Genomic DNA, 27,605 nt, shown 5'->3' with positions numbered 1-27,605 from the left:
GACTTCCCCCCACCAAGATCTGAAAGTATCTTGTCCCCTTATTGGTCCTCTGGTCAGGTGTCAGCCAGGTTTACTGAGCTTCTTAACCCTTTACAGGGAAAAGAGACATTAACCCTTAACTATCTGTTTATGACAACTACTATATCTTGACAGAAAATCATTGGTTGATACACACAAATAGAGTGATATAAAGTGATTAGTTTGTTATTATAATATTTATTGAACTGTGATAGTGCTTAGAGGCTCCAATCACGGACTAGGTCTTCACTGCTAGTATTATACACACATATAATGAAAAAGTGATTTCCCTGCACCAAAGAGCTTACAATCAAAGTATATACTGAGAGATAACAGATAGATAAAACAAGCAGGTATGGGGAGCACAAAGTAACGGTGAGATGATTACTAGTGTACTAAGCAGCAAACTAAAGATCAGTTTATACCATGCAATCATACTGAGCACGCTACTATACAGAACAGAGACTTGGCCAATGACAATGGCTAACAAAGAGATTGGAGGCTGCTTCGCAGACATGGCTGAGGAAGGTACTTCACATTACACAGAAAGACAAAACAACAAATGGGAGAGTAAGGAAGCTGACAGAGCAGGACATGTTAGAAAACATAATCAAAAGAAAGAAGGCTCAGATGGTTGTAACATGCACACCACATTGGAGACATGCTAAGCAAGCACTGAATTGAGTACCTGAGGGAGGAAAGAAAGCAAGAAAGGCCAAGGATGAACTGGCATGAAGATACTGAATGTACTAGAATCACTTGGAATGTAATACCACAACTAGTGAGCAACCATAATATCTGGAGGAACAGGACTGTCTGATGTGTCAGCGGCACAGGAGGAACTAAGGTCTAAGGTATGGTATTAAGCAGAGATCACAGCACATACCAGCTGCCTGGCCACTCTCATACAGAAAAACTAAAGTGAATGTTCCAGAAATAATGAAGAATTCCCTTGTTCTGGTCACTGTATTCTCTTCTTCTATTAATCCGTCAAAGAAAAATGTTGGCAGTACGTAATTATTGGGTTAATCGGTGTTGCTAGGGAAAGCCCAGAATTTTGTCTATCCAATACTAGGCACTAACTAGTCAAAAGCTGCTCTGACTGAAATCTACTGTTTTGCTGGAAAAGGTGAAAGTTCTTAGCACTGTTGATGGTTTAGGCCAAACCTTGACTTACATAGGAATTTATCAAGTAATCTTCCATATTTAAAACACATGTACAAAAAATATTAGGTCCCAGACAAATGAAAGCAAGGAAATTTGGATATAAGGCCTGCCAAGACACCAATGAGACTTAACCCATGGAGTATTAACTCACTGTCAACGTAATTACACCAAACAAAAATCAAAATTTCACAGAACTGAGAACAAGGCATCTGAAACTGGGCCATTTAAGGCCTGTTTCTGCTCAATTGACATTAATTGGTGCAAAACTGAGCCCATCATTTTCACTGGTTTTATGCTCTATAAACAAAAAACTGGATTAAGCTACAGCAAAATTTCAGCTCACTCAAATCTTGTTTCATTTGAAAACATTATGATATGATTCAATTGGGATTAAATAAGACACAGGGAAAAAAGAGACTTATATGAAAGCTATTTGTTCCTTCTACCATCAGTTCTTAATTTGAGCATAATGTTAGGAGGTCCAAAAATGAGAGAGAAAATTTCTTAATGTTAAATTTAAAAAACAGAGGGAGAGAGAGAGGTGTAGTGAAGAGAGGTCTGCTATGATAAATACATTCAATGACAGTTTCAGTGTTCAAATTACTACACAGCATTCACTCTTTTCTGCCTCCTGCTTTAAGTTGCTTCCTTTGTCACAAGTTCAAGGTAGGACTGAAACTACCACTACTTCCTAAAGCTCACAAAAGATTAGTCAATACATCCGCTGGCACTAATGCCCAATGAATTGCCAAGATATTAGCATCCCCTAATGCAGGGAAATTTATTTTGACATTCTGAACACAAATGTTTGTATATTTGACATGAAAAAGAAAAGATTTAGGGATGAAAAAAAATATTGGACAATTTATTTATGGGAGCTTTTATTCAAAGAAAAACAAAATCTTTATTTCAGCCCTAAATGCAGATTATGATTGGGTGTCTGGCAGTGATGACAGGCTATATGACAACAGCCCTGATGCTCTTTAGTAAAAGAACTATATGATGATAGCGATGACTTTAAACACAGTCACATTCTAAGCATAATCCTTTGCAAGCACATTGTGAAGAAAGACTTTTGTAATTATAGTACAGGTGGGTGGAACCAAAGAAAAGATCTGAAGCAAATTTCTTATTCCATAGAACACTAGATCAAATTGCTCTAACTCAGATGAAGACACATACTCCTTGCCCGTGAAACACACTTTCTAATTTCTGAAAAGTATAACTGACATGTACCTTTCTCAGAATGATTCCAACACTAAAAACCATTGAGAGTTCCCTATTATTTCACAGTAGCTTATATAAAAAAAAAAACCTTAAGAAAACTACAGTACAATCAGGCATGGGCTGAAACAAAACCTCTGATCTGAAAATTCCAAAAACTTCAGCAGAGGGCTGGAATCTAAAAATCAGATCCAGATCTTGCAGTTTGCCCCTATATTTATAATGCACCTAGCCAAAAGTGCAGATCCAAATTAAATTTTGGAGATTTAAAATTCAAGGCATCATCTATGCACAGCACATTAGGATAACCTTTTACAGTGAGAGCCATATTTTTGAAAATGTAAGTTAAAATGTGTACAGTAAGATACGTATGTTCAAGGACATTTCCGCATGTCCATCAGATAACTGCAAAAGCAAACCTAATGCTCTGACTCTTTGCACTCTGGCCAAACTAAAAATCTGACATAAGGAAATATTTTTTGTGACTCTAGGAAACACATGAAATTTTCTCTTGTGTCTGTTGAAGAGATACCATAGCCAGCCAGAACAAGTGTTTCTCCAAACTGTTTTTAATTTAATTCATATTTATACAATCATCCTAGTCTTGGCATCCTTGCTTCTTCTCTAATAGCAAAGCACATATGCTTAATAATGGTCCCCTGTTGTTCTTCAATCAGCTAGTATAGGGAAATCTGTTTCTACATGATGCCGTCTAGAGACAGCTCTCAATGGAAGGCATTTGAGGAATTCTGTAGGTTGCTTATGCTCAGTTCAAATTCTTATAAAGGCTGTTTCAGAAGTGTCCCTAGACTAAGAAGAAAGTTTAACTGTATTTAAAGACTGATTTCATGAACACTCAGACAACATTACAATGTTAGAAATAATGTGAATCTTTACTCAGCATTCCCTCGCCCCCTTTAATGAGCCTAAAAACATATGTCTCTAGCCCTGTGTTCAGGCTACGATCTCTTGAATCCAGACTAGCACAGTATGAATGGTTAAAGTGCCAAAGTAACCTATTATGGAAGAAATGAAATGAAGGAGAGAAAAAGGAAGCTATGTAATACATTCTTTTTTATGAACCCAAGCCACTTCCAATGTCCTGGTATGACAATATCAGTGCACTCTAGCCATTTGTATTAGCGTCTACCACTGAAGTCCGTTTAAGTGAGTTGCTGTACAGCAGATTGGTTTATAAAATTCCCATTGCAATGCACTAACTTTGTCATAGGCAATGGACCATAGGGTAACTTCATTCATGCCACGTGAGTACTATGTGGACATTTTAAGATACACATTCACTTGTCTCAACTGGCTTTCCTTATGTCAGCAATATTCTAACCAGAGTACTTCCAAAATCGTGACAGTGATAATGACAGTCTGTATGGCCAAGATCCACAATATGCAGAACATACATACATTACAGGCTACTAAAATACAGCAGATAGTTGTCAGCCAGCAATTTCTCACCTCTCCGTCTCAACCCAGTAGGCATAATCTAGGGGGTATGTACAAATGCTACGGATACATGGATCGCACAAGCACTTTTAAGTATCCGCAATACAGCTTTAACATTACAGCTAGTTTAGTGTACAACACCAAAATCTCCACTCTGCTTCTTAAACTTCTATAGCAGGGGTCTCAAACTCAATTTACCTTAGGGCCAGTGCCAGTCCTCAAATCCTCCCAGTGTGCCAATAATGTCACTGAAGATGGTGTTAAGAAGACATTTATATTGTAATTTTTATTTCAAATTTCTTAGATATAATAAAACTGTCGTACAACTTTATACAATTCTTTGCCTGCCAGAGAGTACTTACTGTTTGCCAGACATCTAGCAACGCTTCAGTTCTGTCAGTTTGTTGATATTTGGACTCAATGATTGAGCAGTTGAAACCTTCAGGTCCACAGCAAGGTATGCATCAGATAGCTGTGTTCGGTATTTTGACTTGTTATATTCATTGCGGAAAAAAAGTGATGTTGCCTCCACTGCTGACTCTGCCTGGCAACTAATGATGCTGACTCTGCCAGGGAACTAGTGATGTTATCTCTGTCCCTCTCCCCCAGCCAATGGGAGCAGTGGGGGGCGGCGCCTGCAGCAGACAGAGCTGGCAGAATGGCTGCATGCATCTCTCCTCTGCGGGCCACAGTGGGGAGGTTCTTGGGTTGCAGATGGCTCGCGGACCGGGATTTGAGACCTCTGTTCTACAGACTACTTCCTCTCAATCACACATGGGCCAAACCCTCTTCATTTTATGTTTAAAACTTTTTAAGGCAACGTTACAATAGAAGGTTAACAGATTACATTGTACATTACCCATTCAGGAACAGGTTAATATTCAAAGAACCTGGCTAAAGATTCTGGCATGCTGACTATGGAGCCCTCCTCCTCTGAGTATGCTAAAAAGGGTGACCAAATTTTTAAATACACCTCTACCCCGATTTGTCCTCGGGAGCCAAAAAATCTTACCGTGTTATAGGTGAAACCGCGTTATATCGAACTTGTTTTGATCTGCCGGAAAGTGCAGCCCTGCCCCCCTGTTCCCCTCAGAGCGCTACTTTACCACATTATATCCGAATTCATGTTATATCGAGTCATGTTATATCAGGGTAGAGGTGTACTTATTCTCTTTTTGGTGCTTCTCTTGCATAAGTACTTGACGTGAAAACTTTTCCATTACGAGGATAGTCCATATTTTACTATGCCACAGTTCCCTGGAGAAGTCGCAGCTCTCCAATAATGTGCAATACAAAGCAACACAATAAAAAAAATTAATGTGTCATTCTGTTTAAACTGTAGATCTTTTTAGTAGAGCATTAAATAAGCAGGTCAGGGAGATCTCTAGGAAGCTGACATTTTGTCATAAGATGAATGTCTTTAATTAATAATTTCCTCCCAAAGCTGTCTAGTTTCTGGACACAACCATCACGTGTGCTACTATGTTCCCCTTTCCTCCAAGCCCCTCCAACAAAACACTTCCCTAGTAGCAAAAATATAATTGATCTTATCTGGAGTCAAAGCCATTTATGAGCTGCACAAATTGAAGATGTATATCTGCCTTGCCATATAGAGACCCTCTAATTCAGATCAATTTATTTGTCCAAATCCCTTTCCCATCTTTCCAGCTGTGTTGTTTTCTTACCAACATCCTTTTCAATCAAAATTGCATATAACTTAGAAATTAAGCCTTTTTCCAGCTTGCTCCTGGGTCAATCCCTCAAATGTGGTTAAAGGTTTAGAAACAGCCATCCTGTATCCAGAGTTCAAAAGAAAGTGTTTGACTTGTAAATATTGAAAATACAGGATCTTTATATTAGTAACATTATTACGTATCCTTTGGTATGTTTCCAATCAGGATCCAGAAATAGCTGTCCAAATTGAGTAATGTCAGCTCTTACCCACAATGCCTTATCACTTTGATATTTCCTAGAGATAAATCCCTGATTATTAATGAAAGTAGAACCCTCTTCACTTCACCCATACAACAATCCCACTGAAATCAGTGGGAGGTATTTTTTTTTTCGAGTAGGGTGAGCAAGATATGACCTATTCACTTTAACTTTGTAGAAAGCAAGCCTATCTCATCATATTCCTCAAACTCGTATCCCAGAGTACTCTGTTTTGTCATTTAGAACCTCACTTACCAATGCAGACATGGACTCTCACTGAGAGCTGCGTCCTCAGAATTATACTGTGCTTCTTGCCTCTCCTGGGAAAAAAAAGAGGAAAACTTGATGTGAGTATTGAAACCAGAAAGGGATCACTAAAAGCTTAGTCTCAGCTAATATCACTAGAAATACCACATTAAAGGAGCTCCAAGCAATGATGCAGGGTTTTTCCCCTTCATAAAAATATTTATTATTTGTGTTGTTGTAGTTCCCAGGAACCCCAGTCATGGAGCAAGACCCCATGATTCGAAATGTTGTCCTTTTATAGTCAAGCATTAAAAGAGACAATGCTAAATTTAAGGTTGTATATGCAATCTTTACTCTGTCCATTCCTTCTGCATATGCATTTTGATGAGTCTTTAAGTACATGATCACATGCCATTTCTATATCAATATAATGTACCATTTTTTCTACAAGCTTAAGGAGGCCTTCCTCATTCATTAAGGACTATGCTGCATCCTTGTCTTACTGATACAGCACAGAAGTAAAGCTACACAACCCCGCATCTGCTGTACCAACTGGACAGACTTATGTGGATCTTCAGTCTGCTCAGAAGCATAGCCCCTGATCTCTGGATACTCTACCTTTCAAGAAAGCAGCCAGGGAGCTGGCAGAGCTTTGGCTTTGCACACCATTCAACAGTCAGAATAGCTGGCCAGATGCAAGGCCGGAAGTAAGTTGTACCCTTTCAAGGCCTAGAGTAACTTATTTCCTTACCACCAGCATTGCCCCCAGAGCAACAGAAGAGCAGGGGTGGGATGGGACTGTACCTCAACAGGGCATTTGGGGCACAATGGCTCTCAGGACTTGTTCAGGACTGTACCCGAGGTCATATTCTAGCTTTAATCTTTCCACTGTGCATACGAGTTAGCCACAAGCTCACATACTACATAGTCTGCCTTAGCTGCACAATTTACCATCTTAGTGAGAAATTTCTGTGCAGTCTTTTGCCAATACACATATTGCAATTTTCAGTGGGTCACAACTCAATCAGATCAAAACCACTTTTCATCAGACGATCCGGTGGCTCTGCTCTTCAACAAGGAATACCATCAAGCCATATTTCAACTTCCTTTCCATAGTTGTTTCAGCAAAACAGTTATGAATTTTATTTTAAAGAGAAAAAAAAAGTATTTTTTTCACTCTTCCAGTACAATTTGCCAGAGAAAAATCCACATTCAGACAAATGCCAGGCCTGCAAAAAATTAATTATGCAAGTGGCTGAAAACTGAGGTTAGAATGGAATTGCTTATGTACTAGTAACTGAAGAATTCACTGCCACTCTTACAATATGTTTTCTTACGGTTTATATCAAACCTCTAAATTACACTGGTTTTCAAATGCTCTCTTTACAGTGGTATGAAACAAAATTTCAAAATATAAAAGCTCTTTTAAGACTACTAGATTTGCAGGTCTTTTGAAACTCCAAACACTAACATACTATTCCCTCACATGTATTCTATATCGTATGGATATTAACCAGTTTTCTGGACAAATTCCAATTTTGGTAATGACAATCTGTGTACCTAAATTACTTCTGAAATTTCAACCGGACACAATATCCTTCTGCACTTTATGGCCTGTGCTCTGTCCACAGCTGCCCTTTTCCAGCACAAAAGTGCAATGACTCGTGTGAAGTATCTAATTCACAAAGTGCTTTGGGATCTTTTCAGATAAAAAGTGGCAAACAAATGTGAGATGTTCATTTTAGTACCACTCATTGACATATGATTCCATGCATCAGATTTGCACCGTGGTTTTACTACAGTGTGTCCCAGCATGAGGGCTCGTCTAACAATGAAAAAATGCATCTTCTATGCTCCTCCTCCTGCACTATTATTAATGCTTTGACGTAACTGATGACCTTTCCCTTATGAAGAGAGCAGGATGGTTTGATGAGTCTAGCATGCGATGTGGAAGTTAGAGGTTCAATTCTCTGCTCCCCTCCAGGTCTCCTCAGTGACTGTGGGCATGTCAGGTAGTCTCTCTGTTTCACAGATCATCACCTACAAAATGAAGATCATAGCACTGCCCTACCTCAGAAGGACAGGGTGAAGACAAACGCGCTGAAGACTGTGAGGTGCTCAGATACTACACTAAAGTACTTTCCTGGATAGACGGACAGAAAGGGTAGTCATGGGAACAAAAACAGTGAATTCAAGTAATGAACGCTCAAGATAATCATGGAGATTTATTCTTTCCTTCCTCTGAAACATGCCATTTTAAACCAGGCCAGCTGTAGAATTCATAAGCTCTCTCTGTTCACCATGCAGAGGGTCAGAAAACACATCACCAAAAATTAAAAAACTGAAATGTGGCAATAATGCTGCCAACAAAATAGGATTTCTAAACACAAAATGCTTTTTTGCCTTCAATCAGTGGTTAGCTTATCGGATGGAGTTTTAAAAAGGGGGGAGGCAATTTGCTATTGAAAGGAAACCATAGCTGCCCTTTCTGTTTGTCATGATCTTATTCTACAGGCAGTCACTGGGATTAAAGGGAAACTGGGCATCAGGTTAACTATTACCAGCCATGTTGGTAACACCAGATCATGGAAATACTGCTGTCTAGTTTTCACCTAAATGCCAGGAAACAACAACAATTTCATTCTTCATTCTGCTAATACTGTAAGTTAACAATTAGGTATCGTAAAGGGAGTCTTCTTTTTCTCTCAGAGAGAAACACTTCAGAGTATAACTAGGTAAGGAGCTGGGATCGTTTAGTGAGGGAATCACCATCCTTGGAGGACCTCTGTCAATTCTCTTTTTAATTCTTCTGAGGTTAGACTGAGTAAATGCCATACAGTTCACTAATGAGATTACCCTTTTTAAAACACTTTCAGACCTACTTGTGCACAGAGCTGTATTATTATTATGTTATGGTAAAATAAAGGCTAAATCATGGCATGGGTCCTGGTTCTTAAGCACAACTTAATTTCAGAAACATGTACAACTGGCGTTTAAAGAAGGGAACTTTTCTAATATTTAATTCTATACATTTCCTCACCCTGGGTTTATCACATTTATCCTTTTCTTTTTTGCAAATTAATTATTATATGCGTTTAATACATTGTGAAGAAAAATTATTCCAATTTCTGTACCTAGTAGTTCAAGTAATAGAGAAATTAAGCTCAGTTTTTATTACAATCATGTACTAAGAAAAAACATTGCCATAAATACAAGACTATTTTTCAGTCGAAGATAAAATGAAGTTTATTCCAGGATAAATAAACGTACTCTGCTAGATGTATATTTTAACAGCAGCAAAACGAATACACAACAGTACAAGCAAACAAAGTGGCTTCGCCCATAAATATTTTCTTTCAAGCAACATGAAATCTGCGTTCACTTGCTCCAGCAAATACTTAATGTAAAATATAATTAGATATGACAGTATCATATGAAATATGAAGGTCATCTGAATTCAATACAATAATGAAGACTTACATTTATGGGGCACCTCAAATTACACATTAACAGTATTCCTTTTGTAGGAACAATATACTAGATATGTTGATTTTTTAATGGGTATATGTAAGTGGCTAAAGCAGTATGAAAAGTAGCATTTTATCCAATGTGTACATCATGCTTTGAAGACAAGAAATATAATGGATGACCTTCCAACTTTCTGCTCTATGATGAAGTATCTACTTCATGACTTCTTTGACCCACTATGTCCCTCTGTGCACATCCAACCCTCACTGGAATCCAGAGAAGGCAAAAAACACTCCTGAAAACTCTTCACATTTGAGACCTTTGGACAGAAGGTGTAATCTAAGCATGAAGTAGCATTGTTATCCTTTCACTGACAGTTACAGGTCAAGAAAAGAGAAAACTGATACAATATGTATTCAATAGAGCTGCTGATCCGTTAACTTAATACTAAGTGTGTATTAATTCAAGGCTGGGAGAAATCCAAAACACCCAATCATCAAAAGAAAAAAAAAAAAGAAAAGTACTTTTAAGTAATATAAGCCCCAATCCAGTAAAGCACTTAAGCATGAGCACAACTTTAAATGCATTATTAGTCCCATACACCTTGATATTTACACGCCTAATGCTACATGCAGGTTTCGATGCTTTACTGGATCTGGGCCATAGCATAAAAGGAGCAGCTACCTGAATTGCCAGTGTATGTAACACTCCTAAATCTTTGACCCATAGGTAGCCTTACTATTAAAACTTTAAAAGGTAACAAACAAGTAAACACCGGTTATTTCCATAAAATATACTAGCAATGTAAAGAGAGAACAAAACAAGTAGCCTTCAGGCAGACCAAGTTTCAAATGGCAACCGATAGTTCAGCCTCCAGTATCCCTTTTACATGGGCATTTTAGAAAGACCAAAAAGAGAAATAAAATGAAGAGATGGAGATAAACTGAATGACAAAAGAACAGGTGACACAGGGCACAAAAGGAACAGCATCGGGGCACACTGGAAGGCCTAGCAGGGTGAGATCCCCATCCTGCTCCAACCGCTTTATGTCAGGTAAAAGGGCTGAAGTGGAATAGAGGGGCCTAGAAAACCCATTTCTAATTTGGGGTGGATTATCTTGGTGCAGGCACTGATAGAGACAGACATAAAGGTGTCCTCTGAGGACTCTCTTGGAAACTCTGGCATAGAGGGCAGGGCTGGGGTCAGGAAGGGCATGTCCATAGCATGCAACGCTGCTGAGATTCCAATGCCAGTGACCCTCAGGGCAGCTCCAAGAGGCTGCCATAACTCGGGGCTTGTCTACATGACGAGGTGTAATGTCTAAAGCACACAAATGTGCTGCACATTCATTCGTCCGGGTAGACTCTGCTGCTGCACACTAAAGGTTTTCTAGTGCACGTCAATGTAGTACTGTTTCAAACGTCAGTAGCAGGGTCTAAACAGACCGATTAATGCACACCACATTTAGGAATCACACACCTGTGGAGCACATAACCCACCATGTAAGACAAGCCCTTAGACCGATCTCCAGGATTGAATAAGTTATGCCAGGGGCCTCTTCTGCTTCCAGAACAGCCCAGGATCAAAGGTGGTTTAAAGCCACCATAGCCCCACTTCCTTCTAGACTGACAGTTCTGGGCTGTACCTTCTAGAGCTACAGCATGGGATCTCACCCCAGACCCACAAGTACAGCCAAATGACAACAACAATCAATTAATATTTTCTCTCCATGTTAGCATAACACTTGCCTGTACAATGAGAGGGTGTGAGATGTCAACAGAACAAACACCTTACAGAAATTTAAGAGGACATTCCATGGAGCAACGTGGTTTAATAGCCGTATAAACTTTTTGTGTTCTTCTAATACAAAGCACGTTCCAACATTCATCATATCTGAGAAAAAAATTCTCACAGAAGTGAGAAACTTTCCCAAAGGTCCCACTGATCACCAGGACAAATCAATAGGAAGGGCAGTATGCACACAGAACCACCTCACCACCGCCAGTGTGCAGACATATACCATGACATATCAAAATCAAAACAAAGGACGCTCTACACGTTCACTTTTCTGGAGGAGATAACTATTTATTACTTGCATGCTACTTCTCTCCACTCCTATCAGCCTAACAAACTACTGAATTGTAGCTCTGATAATTAGGTAGAATTTGTACTTCAAGGAGAAAACAAAAGAAACATTTTAAGGAGAAAAGATATGAGAGCGCAGCATTTAATTTATCCTAACAGGACATTACATTGGTAGGGGAATGATCAAGCTCTTCCTCTCTAACTTCCACAAATCACATCTGAATGCATATATTTGTGAAAGCAAGACTTAAATCTATGCTACATCTGGGACTTTAAAGGGCATAAGGCACCCAACTCCCTTTGAAAACCAGGCCCTTTACAAATTATCTTAAAAATCCTAAAATACAGCTAGGATATCAGCTTTTTCTAACTGGATAGTCATTTTGAAAAGTATGTCTTTCTTCACCTTTTGGAAGATTTCAAAACTTTCACTTTCTTTTTGCCTTAGAGCTAGTATCTATTAAAATCAAAGCCCAGTCTGTGCTTACAAAATTCTGAGCTCCCCTACCACACACAATGAATCCAAGGCTGCTATTCTATTCTACATAGGTTCTTGTATTGCCCTCATCACCATAGTATTTGACGGCTTTCCAGAAGCGCACTGAAAATGATTGTGTGGGGTTCCATTTTCAAATAAATCCGTATGCACAAACTATTGCCTAGAATCACAAAGATGTGCAGTAAAGCCATAACCTACTGCATAGAATTTCTTTTACTATGTTCAAGCAAGTCAATAGAAAAAGTGAATTTCAAACTTTCAAAATCTGACTTACGTTTAGTGAAATCTACCTTAACATATATTTAAACCCAGAGTTCTTCAGGAGATAGCAGTGAATTCCCCTTGTATGCACAAAGTGACTATGTCAGCCACTGGAAATAAAGTTAATAATGATGATAAACAAGCATCAGAGAGCAAGCATTAGTTTAAGGGAGCCATTTGAAGTGCTATTTTTCAAAGTGTACAGTAAAGCATTTCCTAGACAATATCTCAGATTCCCCCCTTTTTACTTCTAATTAAATAGGGTTCCAAATATACATAAATATATTAAATAAAGACTATATTCAAAAATCCATAGTTGGGGTTGAAGATAAGCAACATTTCATTCTTATACACTGGTTTACATACTGTCAGTATTCAATGACTCTGCCTGATTGCAGCAGCACAGTTGTGGTTCAAGAGTAGAAGTAGAAGCAAGAGGGGGGAAAGAGAGCACCTCCTTTTGTTCTTTCTAACCCAAAAAGAGTTTGATGTTATCCTATTAACAATTATGCCTTATATAGAAGTTACAGCAGAGGAACATGTGAAACATACATGCTCTTCCTCTGCTAAATGCTAATATGACAGCAGCGTCAGGTTCTCCTTTCCCTACTTCTACACGGAAATCTATTTTTAATAAATCCAATGTGGTTGGGATTAATAGTGTTTGGAAGTATTATTTCCAAACTTTTTGCCATGACTGCCAAACATTTACATTTTCAGTGAGATTGGTCATTAGTTTGCACAGTCATTCATAATTTTCCTGGCTTTACAAGTACTGTAATGGGTTCTAGGCAGACAGCTAAGATGTTGCCATCAAAAAAATATGCACCTTATCAAGAACACAGCTTGATCCTTCAATTCACAAAACACAGACCTCTATCACTTGACCTAACAAAAGATCACTGCTCAATATTACCGTAGAATATCCATAGTTACTTTCTAAACTGCAAGCAGTTTTTAAGGAGTACTTTACAGACAAATATTTTTTTTTATCAGCTGTGATGGGAATGGACATGTGAAATGTTTATCATCTTTTTCTATAATTTTAATTAAAAATGTTTGCTTGAGTGCTCAAGTAGGTCTTCAAAGTACACAAAACTACATTTGGGACGCACTTAAACACACCACAGAAGAAAGATGTTTAATGAGGCAGTAGCAAAGCCACTATTAGATTTCAAGAATTTCTGCATCTCCGTCCTGTACCCAACCTCCCCTAAGCCACACTGAATTTCCAAGGTTTCATACGGGCAAGGAGGGAGAGTTAATATTGCTGTTGGAACACTAACCCTGGGCTTTATGGGAACTTATGAATCTAAACAGTCTTCAAAAAGTATATAAAATGCAAAAATTAGACCTGTAGCATGACTTTGGATATACATCCTCAAACACCAATTCAAAAATCCTCAACACACTAAAACTGGGAATTTATAGAATATTTTATTAACTGATCTCATTTAAAGCCCAATCCAAAGCAAACTGAAGTCAGTGGAAGTAGCTCGGTTGACGTCAAAAAGCTTTGGATCAGCCCTTCCTTCCTGTTAGAGACATGAAGTATCAGTACACTTTGAGGGGTAGCGAGGGAGTTACAAAACTTGCAACTACATTTGTATTTAAATTTATCTGACTATAATGTTTATATCCCTTTATTGAGGAAATAAGGCATAATGGTGACCGGACTTCTTCCCCCTAGTTAAAATGCTAGGAAATAAAATGTATTTCATTCTCATAGGACAAAATGATGCAACCTTCCACCTAGTTGTTACATTCATGATCAGCTATTTGTGATTGAGAGGCACTTATTTAATTATTACATCCCCTCAATGATTTATTTCTCAGCTTTCTTTCATTAGGTTATTGCTGACTGACTATTACTTGATATTGTATGTTCTAACTGATTACCAGGAATATGTGGCACAGAACATGGAGCACACAATGTAGAGAAGTTGGGTACATTATACTCCTGGAGACTGTTTAAATATAAAATACATCAGACCTAAAATGACATATGCTTTATCTCTAGGACATGAGTCTTTTTCATTATTGATGGATTTTCTTCTTAGGTGGGGTTGATGAGGTGGAGAGCAAATGTAATTTACTGGGTAAATTTATCGTTGAACGAACATTAAACTGCTCTGGACTGGCCCTTTTCAAACATTACTGCTCTAAGGAGACAAAACAGAAACTTTTTCTCATTTCTCCTTTTTTCTGATTTTACTTATCTAGGAGGTTTGTGTACGTCAGGGGGATCAGAGTTCAAAATTCTGGTCACTCAGGGCTCTGAAATTTATGCTGAGGTAAAACAAAGGAAATTAAAAGGCTGCAAGAGCTCAATGGGCTGAACATCAGCCCTTTGACATCAGAGGACCTTGGTTTGGATCGCAGAGCGGTTGATATGGTCTTTCATCTAACTGGCTGGGGTTAGATAAAATGTACGCCATACAATGTGAGGGTAAAAGAATCCATTGTAGGATTTCGTATAGCACTTTTGGCCTGTGGACATGCTATATTATCCAATGAGTTGTGGATAGCTCTGTGCGCGCCTTAGTAGTCAAAACTACAAACACTCAATGAAAAATCAAAGCCACCTTAGGGCATTAGTCCCAACTGAAGGAATAACCAAAGTGGCAGTCAGTAGCAGAACATCTGTTGAAGTTAACAGCAAGGCCTTGTGCACTCCATCACAAGCAGGACATAAATTCTGCTGCAAGATTCTTTGATTCTACAATGCCCTAGTGTTGCCCTGCAGCAACTTCAATTAAAATCTTTTAAATGGAGATTTTTAATTAATTACATATACAAATGAATAGTAGAATGAGTGCAGCTGCCCGTGTTTTTTAGTTTGTGACTAAACTCAATTTGTTTGCTCAATCCAGGTCTTCAATGTGCCAAACAATTTTTGCATTGACAGCACATAACCATATCATAGAAGCTGAAAGAGGGAAGCTGGATATTGTGGCAGTCAGGAAGGGCACAGTTGGAGATTTTGGCACCTGGATTACCACGCAAGACTGTTTGGGACTGTGGGAAGAGTATATTAGTCTGCTAAAATGTTGACAATGGAATTGTCATATTTAGGTTTCAAAATTAATAACCGACTAATGTACCCCTTAGACTGTTTCAGACTATATGCACCCTGTGGAAAACATGCACTGGCTTATGATCACTTCACATTTTTAAGATTAATCTTCATATCCATGAAGATCTGAAACATTACAAAAATAACAAAGCTTAGTCACTGGAGCACAATTCTTTGGCAAGGGATATATTGTGCAGTCAATTCTACATTCGCACAATCATGGAAGATACAGAGATGTGGTTACAGGGCCTGACACACTAAACTTCAGCATAAAGGCCCCAGGTCAAGCAAGCACATAAGCACATGCTCTAGTACTTTCTTGAGTATGGGCCAGAGTATACAGTCAGTAATTTTAATGCCATTTTGACAGTGTACAGGAACTGTGGATCAGATGTTCCTCGCCAATAATCTGAGAAGCTGAAAGAAATTGGTTTTGTATTACTGGCTTGACTGGTTTTTCAAAACTATATCTTGATAAATAGCTCTCAAGTTGAAAGCACTCATACCTCTCCCCTGGCAAAGACCAAAACAGTGCCAATGGTCTAATCTCTAGCAAAAGACCAAGGTTGTGTAATGGCCACTTCTTTTCCACTTCTGCTCAATATAAATATTACATCTTTTATTAAATGGGAAATTATTTTCAAAAGAGCATCAATATGGGTCACTTTTCTTTGTTCCAATTAGAGAACTGCCCAAAACTAAAGGATTTTAACTCCACTGTCTTGGTTTAGAGATTTTAAATGAACCTTCTCTATAGGATTCTTCTATGCGTGGCCTGAAATGTCACATAAACAACACCACCTTTACTAGTTCACTTAACAAGTGCCTTCACACATCATTCTGCACACATTTATTCCTTGTAAGCTGTTCAAAATGAGGGACAAACAATAATAATTAATGATGACATATTGATGATGGCAAAAAGCCTTCAGTGAAACAAAGATATTTAAATCTACTGTCATGTAACACATGGTTATTCACTAACCTTTTCAATTCATGTACAGATTTAAAACACATACTTGAAAACAGCAAATTATGCATACAGGTGGTCTACATTACCATGCATTTCTTTTACTACTATTCTAATCTTCCCTCCCTCATCCTCTCTATTGTTTGCTACACTCACCTCTTTGTATCTTCCCTTTTAATTAGACTGCACGCTCTTTAGGATAGGGAATTTATTTTATAGGGTATTTGTACAGCACCTAACACAATGGGGCTTTGATCCTGGAGTGTCTAAATACTTCTGTAATATAAATAATGAGATCAAACAATAATAAATCACCTTTGTAAATTTTCAAAGAATTAAATTAATTTCAGCTGAACAAGTCTCACTAAAGTCAATGAGCACAGAGTTGCTTAAACCAGGGATTAAAAAATCCTCTCAATTGTGGTGAACAGGAATTTTTCCCAGGTGAGAATAGGTCTTTAACTATTGATTGCTGCTGCTTTTAAATTTTCATGTTAAAAAGAAAATGAAGCTTCTAGTCCTTAATGTTGTGAAATAACTCCCCAAATGTGAACTGAATGCAAATCTATGCAATGATGTCTTTCTAAGCATGCTGTCACACAATTCCAGTGCCTCCACTATTGCTCATAAAACTTTCCCTCACAGCAGCAAAATTACAAGACCCTAATCACTTTCGTTGCTGCTCCTCAGAGTTTAATGGACAGCTGTGAAAGCATCATACTGCCACTTGCGTAAGATAAGTAGCAGCAGAGGCAGGCATTGGAGTCATTCACATAGGGTATATACTGCAACTGGAGGGTGTCACTGCAACAATCGTAGAGATACCCAAGATAGCTTTAATCCAGCTAGCTCTGGTACCAATAGCAGTGAAGCCACGACAGCATGGGCTAGCTACCTGAGAAAGTATCCAGGCTCCTAGGTGGGGTTCTACAGCCTATGCTGCAGTAGCTTCACTGCTCTTGGTACTCACACTAGCTAGATTAGTGGTTCTCAAACTTTTGTACTGGTGACCCCTTTCACAGAGCAAGCCTCTGAGTACAACCCCCCTTATACATTAAAAAGGCTTTTAAATATATTCAACACCATTATAAATGCTGGAGGCAAAGCAGAGTTTGGGGTGGAAGCTGACAGCTCGTGACCCCCCCATGTAATAACCTCACAACCCCCTGAGGGGTCCCAGTTTGAGAACCCCCGAGATGTATCTGACCTAGATCAGATACATCTACACATGCTGCAATCACACCTCTGATTGCAACGTAGACATACCCTTTAAAGAAACAACCTCTGTCTTCGCAGCAGCAATGATTGGAAGGGATGAGCAGACTTCTTCCTAAAGCATTGCTCCTGCACCTAGCCAGTGAAGCTACCAGCTCCTGTCCTTCATATCTACCCCAGGTTATTACATTTCTGATCATCTTCTTTTAAAACCTTCACTAAAATTTTACAGGATTCTTTGAAAAATTAGAAATTTCTGTAATAAAACATCTCACACCAGTGGGCTCTGCTGAGCTCCTGGGGACTTGTCTTTCCCTTGGCTGGACTGACACTCAGCATCTAATGCATGGCAACTACCGCAAGTACAGAGGTGCATAATAACCTAATAAAATGATGATGAAAGGAAAAAATTGCCCAGTCCAAAGCTAGTTTGACTGTAAAACTTCAGTAACTTCATGCTCTCTAGAAATAAGTCTATTACTAGACAAGCTGGTACTTTTATTAAAGCATTTCTCCAAATGTTCCTTGCAGACAGGCACCACCACAGAATGCCCACTTGCGGCCTCAGGTGGCCCTGCAGGCACCCAGCCTCAGTATCCCTCAGCATTCCCCAGAACTATCCAGTCATAACCAAAATCTTTGAAACAATATTTCCCATCTCTTCACAGTCTAGTTTGTTCAGAATACTCAGTTCCCCTTTTAGTTTCAAGGTTTTACAGCCCATCTTCTTGGGGCCTCTGAATTCCCAGTCCAAGCCTCCCCGGCCTGTATACTCTCCCACTCACATTCAGGAGTTCCAGAGTCCTCCTTCCTGGAGCCTGTGTGTTCTGCTTTGAGTCCTCACCTCCCCAGCGTGTAGGTTACTCCTCAAAATCTAGGGGTTGCAGAGCCCTCTTTCCTGGGGCTGTGTGCTGGCTGGCTTCTTTCCCTCAGCAGCTCAATGCAGTAGCTCCCGCTCCGCCCCCCCCCACTGGGCTTGGAGACTCCTTCTGAGTCATTTACTCAGTTGTCTGAACACTTCCCTAATCCTGCCCAGGTGGGTCTAATAACCCCAAACACCTGTCTGCACTGGCTGGGAAAGAGGGAAGCCTTGTCTCACACACTCTGCAAGGCCTCTGGTCCCTTAAATGAACAGTGGTCTGTGATGGCTCCCAGATCTCCCTTCTCCCAGACACTGATTTCTCCCCGGCATTACCTTCTGCTCTCCCAGTGACCGCTTCTTTTACTCTGGACATCTGGAATGGGGTAACTGGCAGCTCGTGCTCCCTTAAAGGGCCAGTACTCTGCTACATTCCCCATGACCAGTTGACAGGTCATGAAAAGGTGCCCATGAGTGGAAACCAAATTCAGCTCTGACAGGAGCCCTGCTTTGTATGATTTTTGTTGAGAAGTCTTTGGCTTCTTTTGTCAGGGTCTGTGGAAGACCAGTGCCAGTGACTGGTGAAAGGGCAGTCTAACCTGGTGGTCAGCCTTATGTTCAGGAACCAGAGACTGATGAACAGGTCTGAAATCAGGATCCAGGTGTCAGACCCAAAAGTTGGAAAACAGGTACTGAAAGGAATAGCACTGAGTTAAAAGCCAAAGAGCCGTAACTGAGGGTCGGAGCACGAGTAGTCAGAAACCAGGGCAACAGGGCTCAGGGAGCAGAAAACGGCATAGGGCAGGAGCCTGGAAAAGGGCACGGTCAAAGTCAGGAACCAGGGATGAGGCCAGGAGTCAGGCAGCAGACTATAGGGTCTGTAGCAGCAGCAAGCCAGGATTCAACATCTTGTGACTCTTTTTGGCTTTCAATACTGTTCCCACCCCAATCAAGGACCCTGGAGCTCCTCTAATCAGGCCCCTTTGGTCGGGACCGTTTGTGGTGCATAAGACCTTAGGGGTCCCAATTCCCCTGTCACTAGTAGATCCATCAGGTGGTATTATGGGTGCATCAGCCGCCTTTCAAACCCAGGTTCAGGACCAACTATTATTCAGAGTATAAGGGCAGTATCCTACTCTCACTTAAGTTTCTGCAAAATTTAAACATGGTAAGCCTGCTCTGACCTGGTGTTCCTGAGTGTTCCCAAGAGAGACTCTTCGAAAATCCCCTAGATTTATAGAGAAAAATAAATACAAAAGCTCAAATTTGCACTGATTCAAGCAGTGGAGTACTTGCAGTGAGAGTCAGGACGTTCTGAACTCTGAACTTGGCTCTGCCACTGACTCACTGCATGGCCTGGGCCAAGCAGCTTGATGCTTCTCTCTCACTTTCCCAGCTACAAAATAGGGATACTCCTTAGTTACCTGGCTCACGGAGGCACTGTGAAGTTTTATTAGCTAATATCTGTGGAGTGGTTGCAACATATAAAGCACCACATAAATGCTAAATATAACTACTGGTACAAAATCAAGACTTACACCCTAACTTCCACTCTGACTTAAGCAAAAGGAGCAAGAAGTTAAAGGTGTTGTGGTAAATTCACTTCAGTATCTTTGCTTTTGTTAGTTTAAGTCATTATTATAGCATGGGGTTGTTTTGTTTCCTTTATTCAATCTTCTGGTCACTGTTACCATTTTCTTTAGGCTCATTATCTGATAATCATTCCCAGCCATCCTGTTTGCAGGATGGCTCTGAATCAGGTAACAATATGAGAGCAGCCAGGTATCAGTTTAGCTTGACCAGATCCTCACCCGGGAGAATCAAATGTGACTTCCTTCACCCTTCAGGACCATTGCCAAAGGAAAAATGGTGGGTTTCTGAATCAAACTATCCTCCGAGATAAACTAGCAAGAGCCATGACTTTCAAGGGTTTCTGTTTAGGAAGAGAAATTACCTACAATTAACCCTTAAGTAATGTGTATGGTGTGAAGATAAAACATTTTTTTCTATTGGATAGTATACAAAACCTATTTAATCTGATGACACATCACATGACAGTTATGCATTCATTACTATCTTGTGGGACAATCTAAGTGCAATGGAAATCTATCTGAAACAGAAACTACACTAAGGAAAAAGCATTCAAGGTACACATGCATAGCACTGCTTTGCATTGTTATGAGAGCTTTTCAGGGTACTCAGGTTTCTCAGTACACACTGCCCTTCTCCTGAAACAATGTTTATTGTTTTGAATGGAAGCTTAATGAAACAGCATCTACTGACAAACCTCATTTTCTAGGGGATCCACTGGCTCCCAAGAGAGAATACTTTACTCTGTAGGAAACATGAACTGCTGCAACAGCCAATTTGAAACAAATTTCTTGCAACAAGATATCAACAGCACATGGAGAGCAGAACCTTTGCTCTATGGTACATTCTTTCATGATGCTTAAGTAGTGGATTATACATTGTTTAATTTAGAGCTCACAAACCTTATATCCAGAGGCCTTTGCACAACTCACCTAAATGACACTCAAACTTTCAGTAAGTGAAAATGTTGCATTCCATCCAAGGGGAATCTACTAACAATCAGATTAACTTCATACTCTAGGGTACTCCATGTTGTCAGCAAAAAACTAGCTATTCCCTATTGAGTTTAAAATATGGGAATTTCTGCCAGAGTTCAAGTGCTTGAGGCTATCAAGTGTTCCTTGCAAGAGAACTGAAAGCCGGCACACACACAAAAAGGGAAGTGTACCCGAAACCTGCCGTTAATCAGGCAGCATAATCCTAGCCTTTGATTTCAAAGCTGTTAAAGCAATGGTTTGACTGAAGTTCCACAGTAACATGTTTCTCCACTCAATTCTGGATTCAAGAGATGTGATAACACTTCTGAAGTTTAATAAAAAAAAAATGTTTTATGAAAGCCAGGCCTTTTTTGGGAGAGGGAGGGGGATAAAATTAAAAATCTCTCTGCAAAGCCACCAGAAAATCTTATCAAAACAAGTAACCTTTTTGAAGCTCTTTACAGCTTAGCATAGCACAATCCAGCTGTCTCTCTCTCGTTCCTTGCATTTTTGTTCCATAAGGAAACAAAGGAGCTTGAGAAGTCTATTAAATGCCGAGATTCACCTCCAAGGCTCTGAAGTATATTACAAGCTGATGCCCATTCAGCATCAATGACCTCTTCTGTCTCCTGCTGGCTGTCACGTTCCAAACACATACACTCATCTTTACATGATTTTAATGAGGCTTTTCTTCCTTATCTAACCTCCCCATCTAAAGGTTTGCAATAGAGATAGACCTAATATGTCCGTATACTATTCCTGTAACACTCTTGCACTCCACTCATTGAACATAACATTCCTGGAGCACAACATATCTGACTTGACGGGAGCAGAAGAGGAGAAAAAAATCTATCAATACCTCCTGGAAACACATGTTTTCTGGATAATTTTTTTTTAAGGCTAATTAGGAAGAAAAGAGATAAATAACTCAGGCAGCATCCTACAATTGCGAAGTGTAAATCATACACTGCAAAGAAAGAAAAGAGAAGTAATTTTAATGCATCAGGATATTGTATATAATGGTAAACTAGCAAAAAACTCAAGGTTAGTTAATCAAGCAATATCTGTACATATTTTTTCCTATAGAATCTTCAATACTGATCACACTGTGATTGGCATCCCTAATTTAACTTCCCTTTTCTTCAGCATATATAGGTTGCACAGCAAGTGTTACACATAAGTGGAACTGAAAGCAAAATAACATACAGTCATACAGAAGAAATACCTTTTTCCTACACATGTAAGCGTCCAACTAAATTTGATTCTGTATCACAGCCTCATCCGCTAATGATGTACACGCTTACACAGTAGAGAGACTGTCTGCCCCTCAGATGTACACTGATTGGCTTTTATAACCAATAGTAGCTATGTCAGGGCTTTCTTCTTTTTGAGGGGGGAGGAGAGGAGAGAAGAATTCTAAATGAAGTGTCAAATAAAATGTTATTTCAGCAAATATGTTTTGTAATGCATAAGCTGCTCTGCTAATTACTCATTATTACTGAATACTGAAGTATTAGTAAAGTTCAAGGCAGAGTCATTCCCATGTTTCACCACAAAGTGATGATTTTTGCCCAAACAGAAGTCACTTCCTTGTGATATAAGGTATGGCTACACTTGGAAATGTGCAGCACTGGGAGTTACAGCTGTGGTCGTACAGCTGTGAAGGAACAGCGCTGCAGTGTGGCCACACTCACAGCTACCAGCGCTGCAGTGTGGCCACATTTGCAGCATTTGCAGCGCTGTTGGGAGTGGTGCATTGTGGGCAGCTATCCCAGCGTTCAAGTGGCTGCAACGTGCTTTTCAAAAGAGGGGGGTGGGGTGGAGTGTGACAGGGAGCGTCGGGGAGACAGAGAGAGCGGATTTTTGGAGCAGACACTGTGAGCTCCCTGCCTTGCAAATTCTGGCCATTTCCCCCACCCCTCTCTCAATCACTCTTAAATGTAAAAAGGCTTCAGACCAGATAAGCAGCTTCTCCGACGGACTCCCTCCCCCCCACCGTGCTGTTTGTCTCCTCAAGCAAACAGCTGTGAACATTCCAAAGCCTCGGCTCGGCTCGCTCGCTGGAGCAAAGAGCAGCTGTGTTTGGTAGCTCTGGGGGGAGTACCTTCCGGTTTGTTGTAGACAGGAATTCTAGGATACCTCTTAATACCCTGGAGGCCAATAACAGCGCTGGTGAGTGTCCACACCTGATGAGCACCGCTGCATCACCAGCGCTGGATTCGCTACACCCGTAGCAGACCAAGAGTACAGCCAGCGCTGCAGCCAGGGAGTTGCAGCGCTGGCTCAGCTTTGTAAGTGTGGACACCGAGTAAGTTGCAGCGCTGTAACCCCCTCACCAGTGCTGCAACTTGCAAGTGTAGCCAAGCCTATAATATGAAGAATGACACTGAGTTCAAAAAGGTTGGTCATTTCTTGCATTTGTTCTCCGAATGGTGAATTCTGTGAAACAGAAATCTGAAATAAGTGCAAGCCTCCCCTTCCCTCTCACCTTCCCCACCACTTTCTGAATCACCATGATAGCTATTTCTGTGTTTTTTTGGCACAGTTTTCCTACATTAAATAATTACCTTTTCAAAAGCCCCCAGAACATTTAAGAGTCAGTTGCTGTCTTCACATTCACTCAGTGACTATTTTTAAAAAATCATACTTTTCATGAGCAGGGACAGCACAAAAAAACTTGTTCCTGGTAGAAACCTCATGCTGTCATTTTGCAAGCTTTTGAATGAGCCTTCTTTTAACATACCAAAGTTTGCCATCCTAGATTTTTCCCATTTTAGAAAACAGAAGAATCTTAGAGTTGGGAATGGAGAAGACAGTGAAAATAAAACCTTTAAAATCACTAAAATATGGCCCTAAGAAAAGCACAAACAGGAAAAGCTTCCTTCATTGTTCACTGCACGATGAGACAAACTTCAGATTCTTGCCCAGTACAGATAAGAGATAACTTTACTTTAATGTTTCCTAGATTCATAGATTCCAAAGCCAGAAAGGACCATTGTGATCATCTAGTTTGACCTCCTGTAAAACAAAAGCCATAGAATTTCCATAAAATAATTTCTGGAGCATATGTTTTAGAAAAACATCCAATCTGAGAATGTCAGTGATAGGAAATCCACAACTACCTTTGGTAAGTTATTTCAATTTAATTACTCTCACAGTTATAAATTTACTAGGGCTGTCAAACAATTAAAAAAAATTGTGATTGATCATGAGATAGACAAAAATAGTCACAATTAAGAGCAGTTTTAATCGCACTGTTAAATAATAGAATACCATTTATTTAAATATTTTTCGATGTTTTCCACATTTTCAAATAGATTAATTTCAATTACAACACAGAATATAAAGTGTACAGAGCTCACTTTATATTATTATTTTTTATTTAAAATATTTGCACTGTAAAAAGATAAACAAAAGATATAGTATTTTTCAATTCACCTCATACAAGTACAGTAGTGCAATCTATCATGTCAGTATAACTTACAAATATAAAACTTTTTCTACATAAGTGCACTAAAAATAAAACAATGTAAATGTAGATCCTTCCAGTCCACTCAGTCCTACTTCTTTTTCAACCAATCGCTCAGACAACAAATTTGTTTACATTTACGGGAGATAATGCTGCCCGTTTCTTATTTACAGACTACAGGACAGGGTCACAATCAATTAGTGCAGTGAGCGGGAGGGATTGCTGGAGTCCCTACAGGTGGGGGGGGTACTGTGGCAGCAGCTCTGAAGCACCCTTTCCTTGCTTCACATCCTCACGGCTGCTGGCAATTGCCCTCACCTCTCCCCTCATGTACACCAAATCAATAATTAATGCAGAGAAAGGGGGCGTGAGACAAGTTCCGAGGAGCTGGGAGGCACTTTGGTAATCTGTGCATCTGATCTGGATATTACAGTCTCTTGTCCCCAGCCACTTCCTGCTCACTGCCACAGCCAGTGCCTCCTTACCCACCACCAAGTTCTGTCTCCAGAGGTGTGTGATTAATGCACGTTTAAAAAAAAAACATGGTAATTTGTTTTGAGTTAATCATTTGCATTAATTACAATTGACAGCCCTAAAATTTACTCCTTATCTCCAGTGTGAATTTGTCTATCTTCAACTTCCCACCATTAGATTGTATTATACCTTTCTCTGCTTCACTGAAGAGCTCATTATTAAATACTTGTATTTCCATGTAGATACTCACAGAGATTGTAATCAACTGAGTCCTTAGCCTTCTCTTTGTTGAGATAAATTGTGATGGGGCAAGGCCAGATGGCTACAGTAAAGTACTGAGAAACAGGTATGTTAGCCTATTGGCATCCCAGGGGTGGGCGGGCGAAGCCCGCCCACTTCTAAAGGACCTCCCCCCAGCCTAAGGGGAGGATCCACAGGGCTAGAACACCNCTGGGTGGGAAATCCATGAGAAGTGATTTTTAAACTTATTCTCTCTGTACCAATTGATTTTTCATCCAGCCACTATGATTTAAAAAAAAAAAAAATCAGATAGCATTTAAAGTATATATTCTGTGTTTTGGTTTTTACCATTTCAATGGAGTTTTGTGTTTACCCTCTTCCCCCAATAAAGATTTAAAGCTCTTTTTAAAAGTGAATTCTGTAACACAACCTGTGACGCAGCTGTTGATGTACTATAATACAATGTCCTAACCATGCTAGGTTTACCTCAAATTGCATTGTGTTTTTGGTTTCAGACACATAACACACAACAGATCTAAAGCAAACACTGACCTGATTCACGGTAATGCACAAGCTCTGTGATTGTTCTCCAACATATGTCACCATTTTCAGATACAATACTATGAACTGCATGGCTGTCTTCTATCTCAAATCCAAGTTTGCAAACCATGTAATGCACTGCAGGGGAAAGACAGGTGGTGACTGGGTCAGCTAGTGACATCTGGAACACAAAACAAAGGGTACTTCCTGTTACCAGGAAAAAGAGTATAAAACAAGAAAGTCACTACTTAGTGATACTGTAATCTAACATAAGTATTTACAATTGTGTTCAACATGGTGATCCAACTAAAGTCCATTCAATACTATAATCAGGGGCATCATTTCAGAAAAAAATTGGGGGAGGGAGAGACAGCACAGTTGTGTCAGCATAAGAAAGTTATATGTGATTACATTATGCCCTGGGAAAGGCCAACAAGTGGAGCATATAGATATATGAAAAATCTGGGGGCAGGGCAAACCCCAAGTTCTAGGACAACAACTGCCCCCCTTCCCTCAATAGCAAAGGATTCTGTAATACAAGTTCCCACCACATATGTGAGAGCAACCTAAATGGGCAGAACAACACAGGAAGGTGACTTGTACAACTGGGGTGGGGGTGGGGGGGGAAGCAGGGGGGTGCACACAAACTTTTTGGCCTGAGGGCCACATCGGGTTTTGTAGACTGTATGGAGGCCCACTTAGGTGAGGGGGGTTGTGTCCCAGCCCCCACCTCCTATCTGCCCCCTCTGGGACTCCTGCCCCATCCAACCTCCCCTGCTCCTGATGGCCCTTCTGGGACCCCTGCCCCATCCACACACCCCCACTCCCTGTCCCCTGACTGCCCCCGGAACCCCTGCTGCCCCCATCCAACCCCCCCCCCCCGCTTCCCGACTGCCCCTCGACCCCTACTCCCATTCAACCCCCATTTCCCCCCCGCACCATCCACACCTCTGCCCCTGACCACAATTGAATCCCCTTCCCTCTAGCCAACCCTGCCTGCTCCTGTCCCTTACCGCACTGCCTGGAGCACCGGTGGCTGGCGGTGCTACAGCTGGGCCATGCTGCTGCTGCCGCCACCCCCCAGCATAGAGCACCGGGTCAGGCGGGCTCTGCAGCTGCACTGCCCAGGAGCTCACAGCCCCACACCCAGAGCATTGTGCCACGTGGCAGACCGAGCGAGCTGAGGCTGCGAGGAGGAGGGACAGCAAGGAGAAGCCAGGCGTGTTGTATCACCAGGCAAGGTACTATCATAAGCATAAGTCCCAATTCTTGAACCTTAGCGTCCAAAATGTGGGTGCCTGCATGAACGCCTCCAAGCTTAATTACCAGCTTGGATCTGATAGCGCTGCCACCAGACAGGAATCAGTGCCTGCCTCACTCTGGTCTCCCAGACCTTCCCTGGGGGACCCAAGACTCAGAATGCCTGAGCCTACACAACAAGGGAAATAACCCCTCCCTTGTTCCTCTTTATTTCCACTCCGGCTTCCCCCCTGGATGGCCCTGGACGATCACCCTATTTCAATTCTGAAATGCAAAACAGAGAGATCCAGTTTTCTTTCACCTCAGTCAGAGTCCCTACAAAGGTAAGCTTTGCAACTCGGACACAAAGAGATTTCCCCCTCTCAGTCTTTCCCTGAGAGAGACCGTAACCTGGCACAGAGATTCCTATCCCCTGAGCCTCAACTAGAAAAGAAATCCAACAAGTTTTAAAAGAAAGCTTTATATAAAAAGAAAGAAAAAGACACAAAACTGGTCTCTGTTCAAGGTTGACAATATACAGGGTCAATTGCTTAAAGAAAATTGAATAAACAGCCTTATCCAAAAGATATAACAATTT

General features: G+C 40.4%; 1 protein-coding gene across 10 annotated transcripts in view; it reads right to left on the bottom strand.

Moving 5' to 3' along the window:
• FHOD3 (formin homology 2 domain containing 3) overlaps window positions 1–27,605 on the bottom strand; it is a 1,052,879-nt gene that overhangs the window by 945,208 nt on the left and 80,066 nt on the right. For all 10 annotated transcript variants that reach the window (XM_075062615.1, XM_075062616.1, XM_075062618.1 and 7 more), the window contains exon 3: window positions 6,055–6,119. In XM_075062615.1, the coding sequence (XP_074918716.1) occupies window positions 6,055–6,119 (65 nt within the window). The remainder of the gene's footprint in view (window positions 1–6,054; window positions 6,120–27,605) is intronic.

Source organism: Chelonoidis abingdonii, chromosome 2, assembly GCF_003597395.2.
Source record: "Chelonoidis abingdonii isolate Lonesome George chromosome 2, CheloAbing_2.0, whole genome shotgun sequence".
Taxonomy (NCBI): Eukaryota; Metazoa; Chordata; order Testudines; family Testudinidae; genus Chelonoidis; species Chelonoidis abingdonii.
This window is presented reverse-complemented; position numbering and strand designations above follow the sequence as displayed.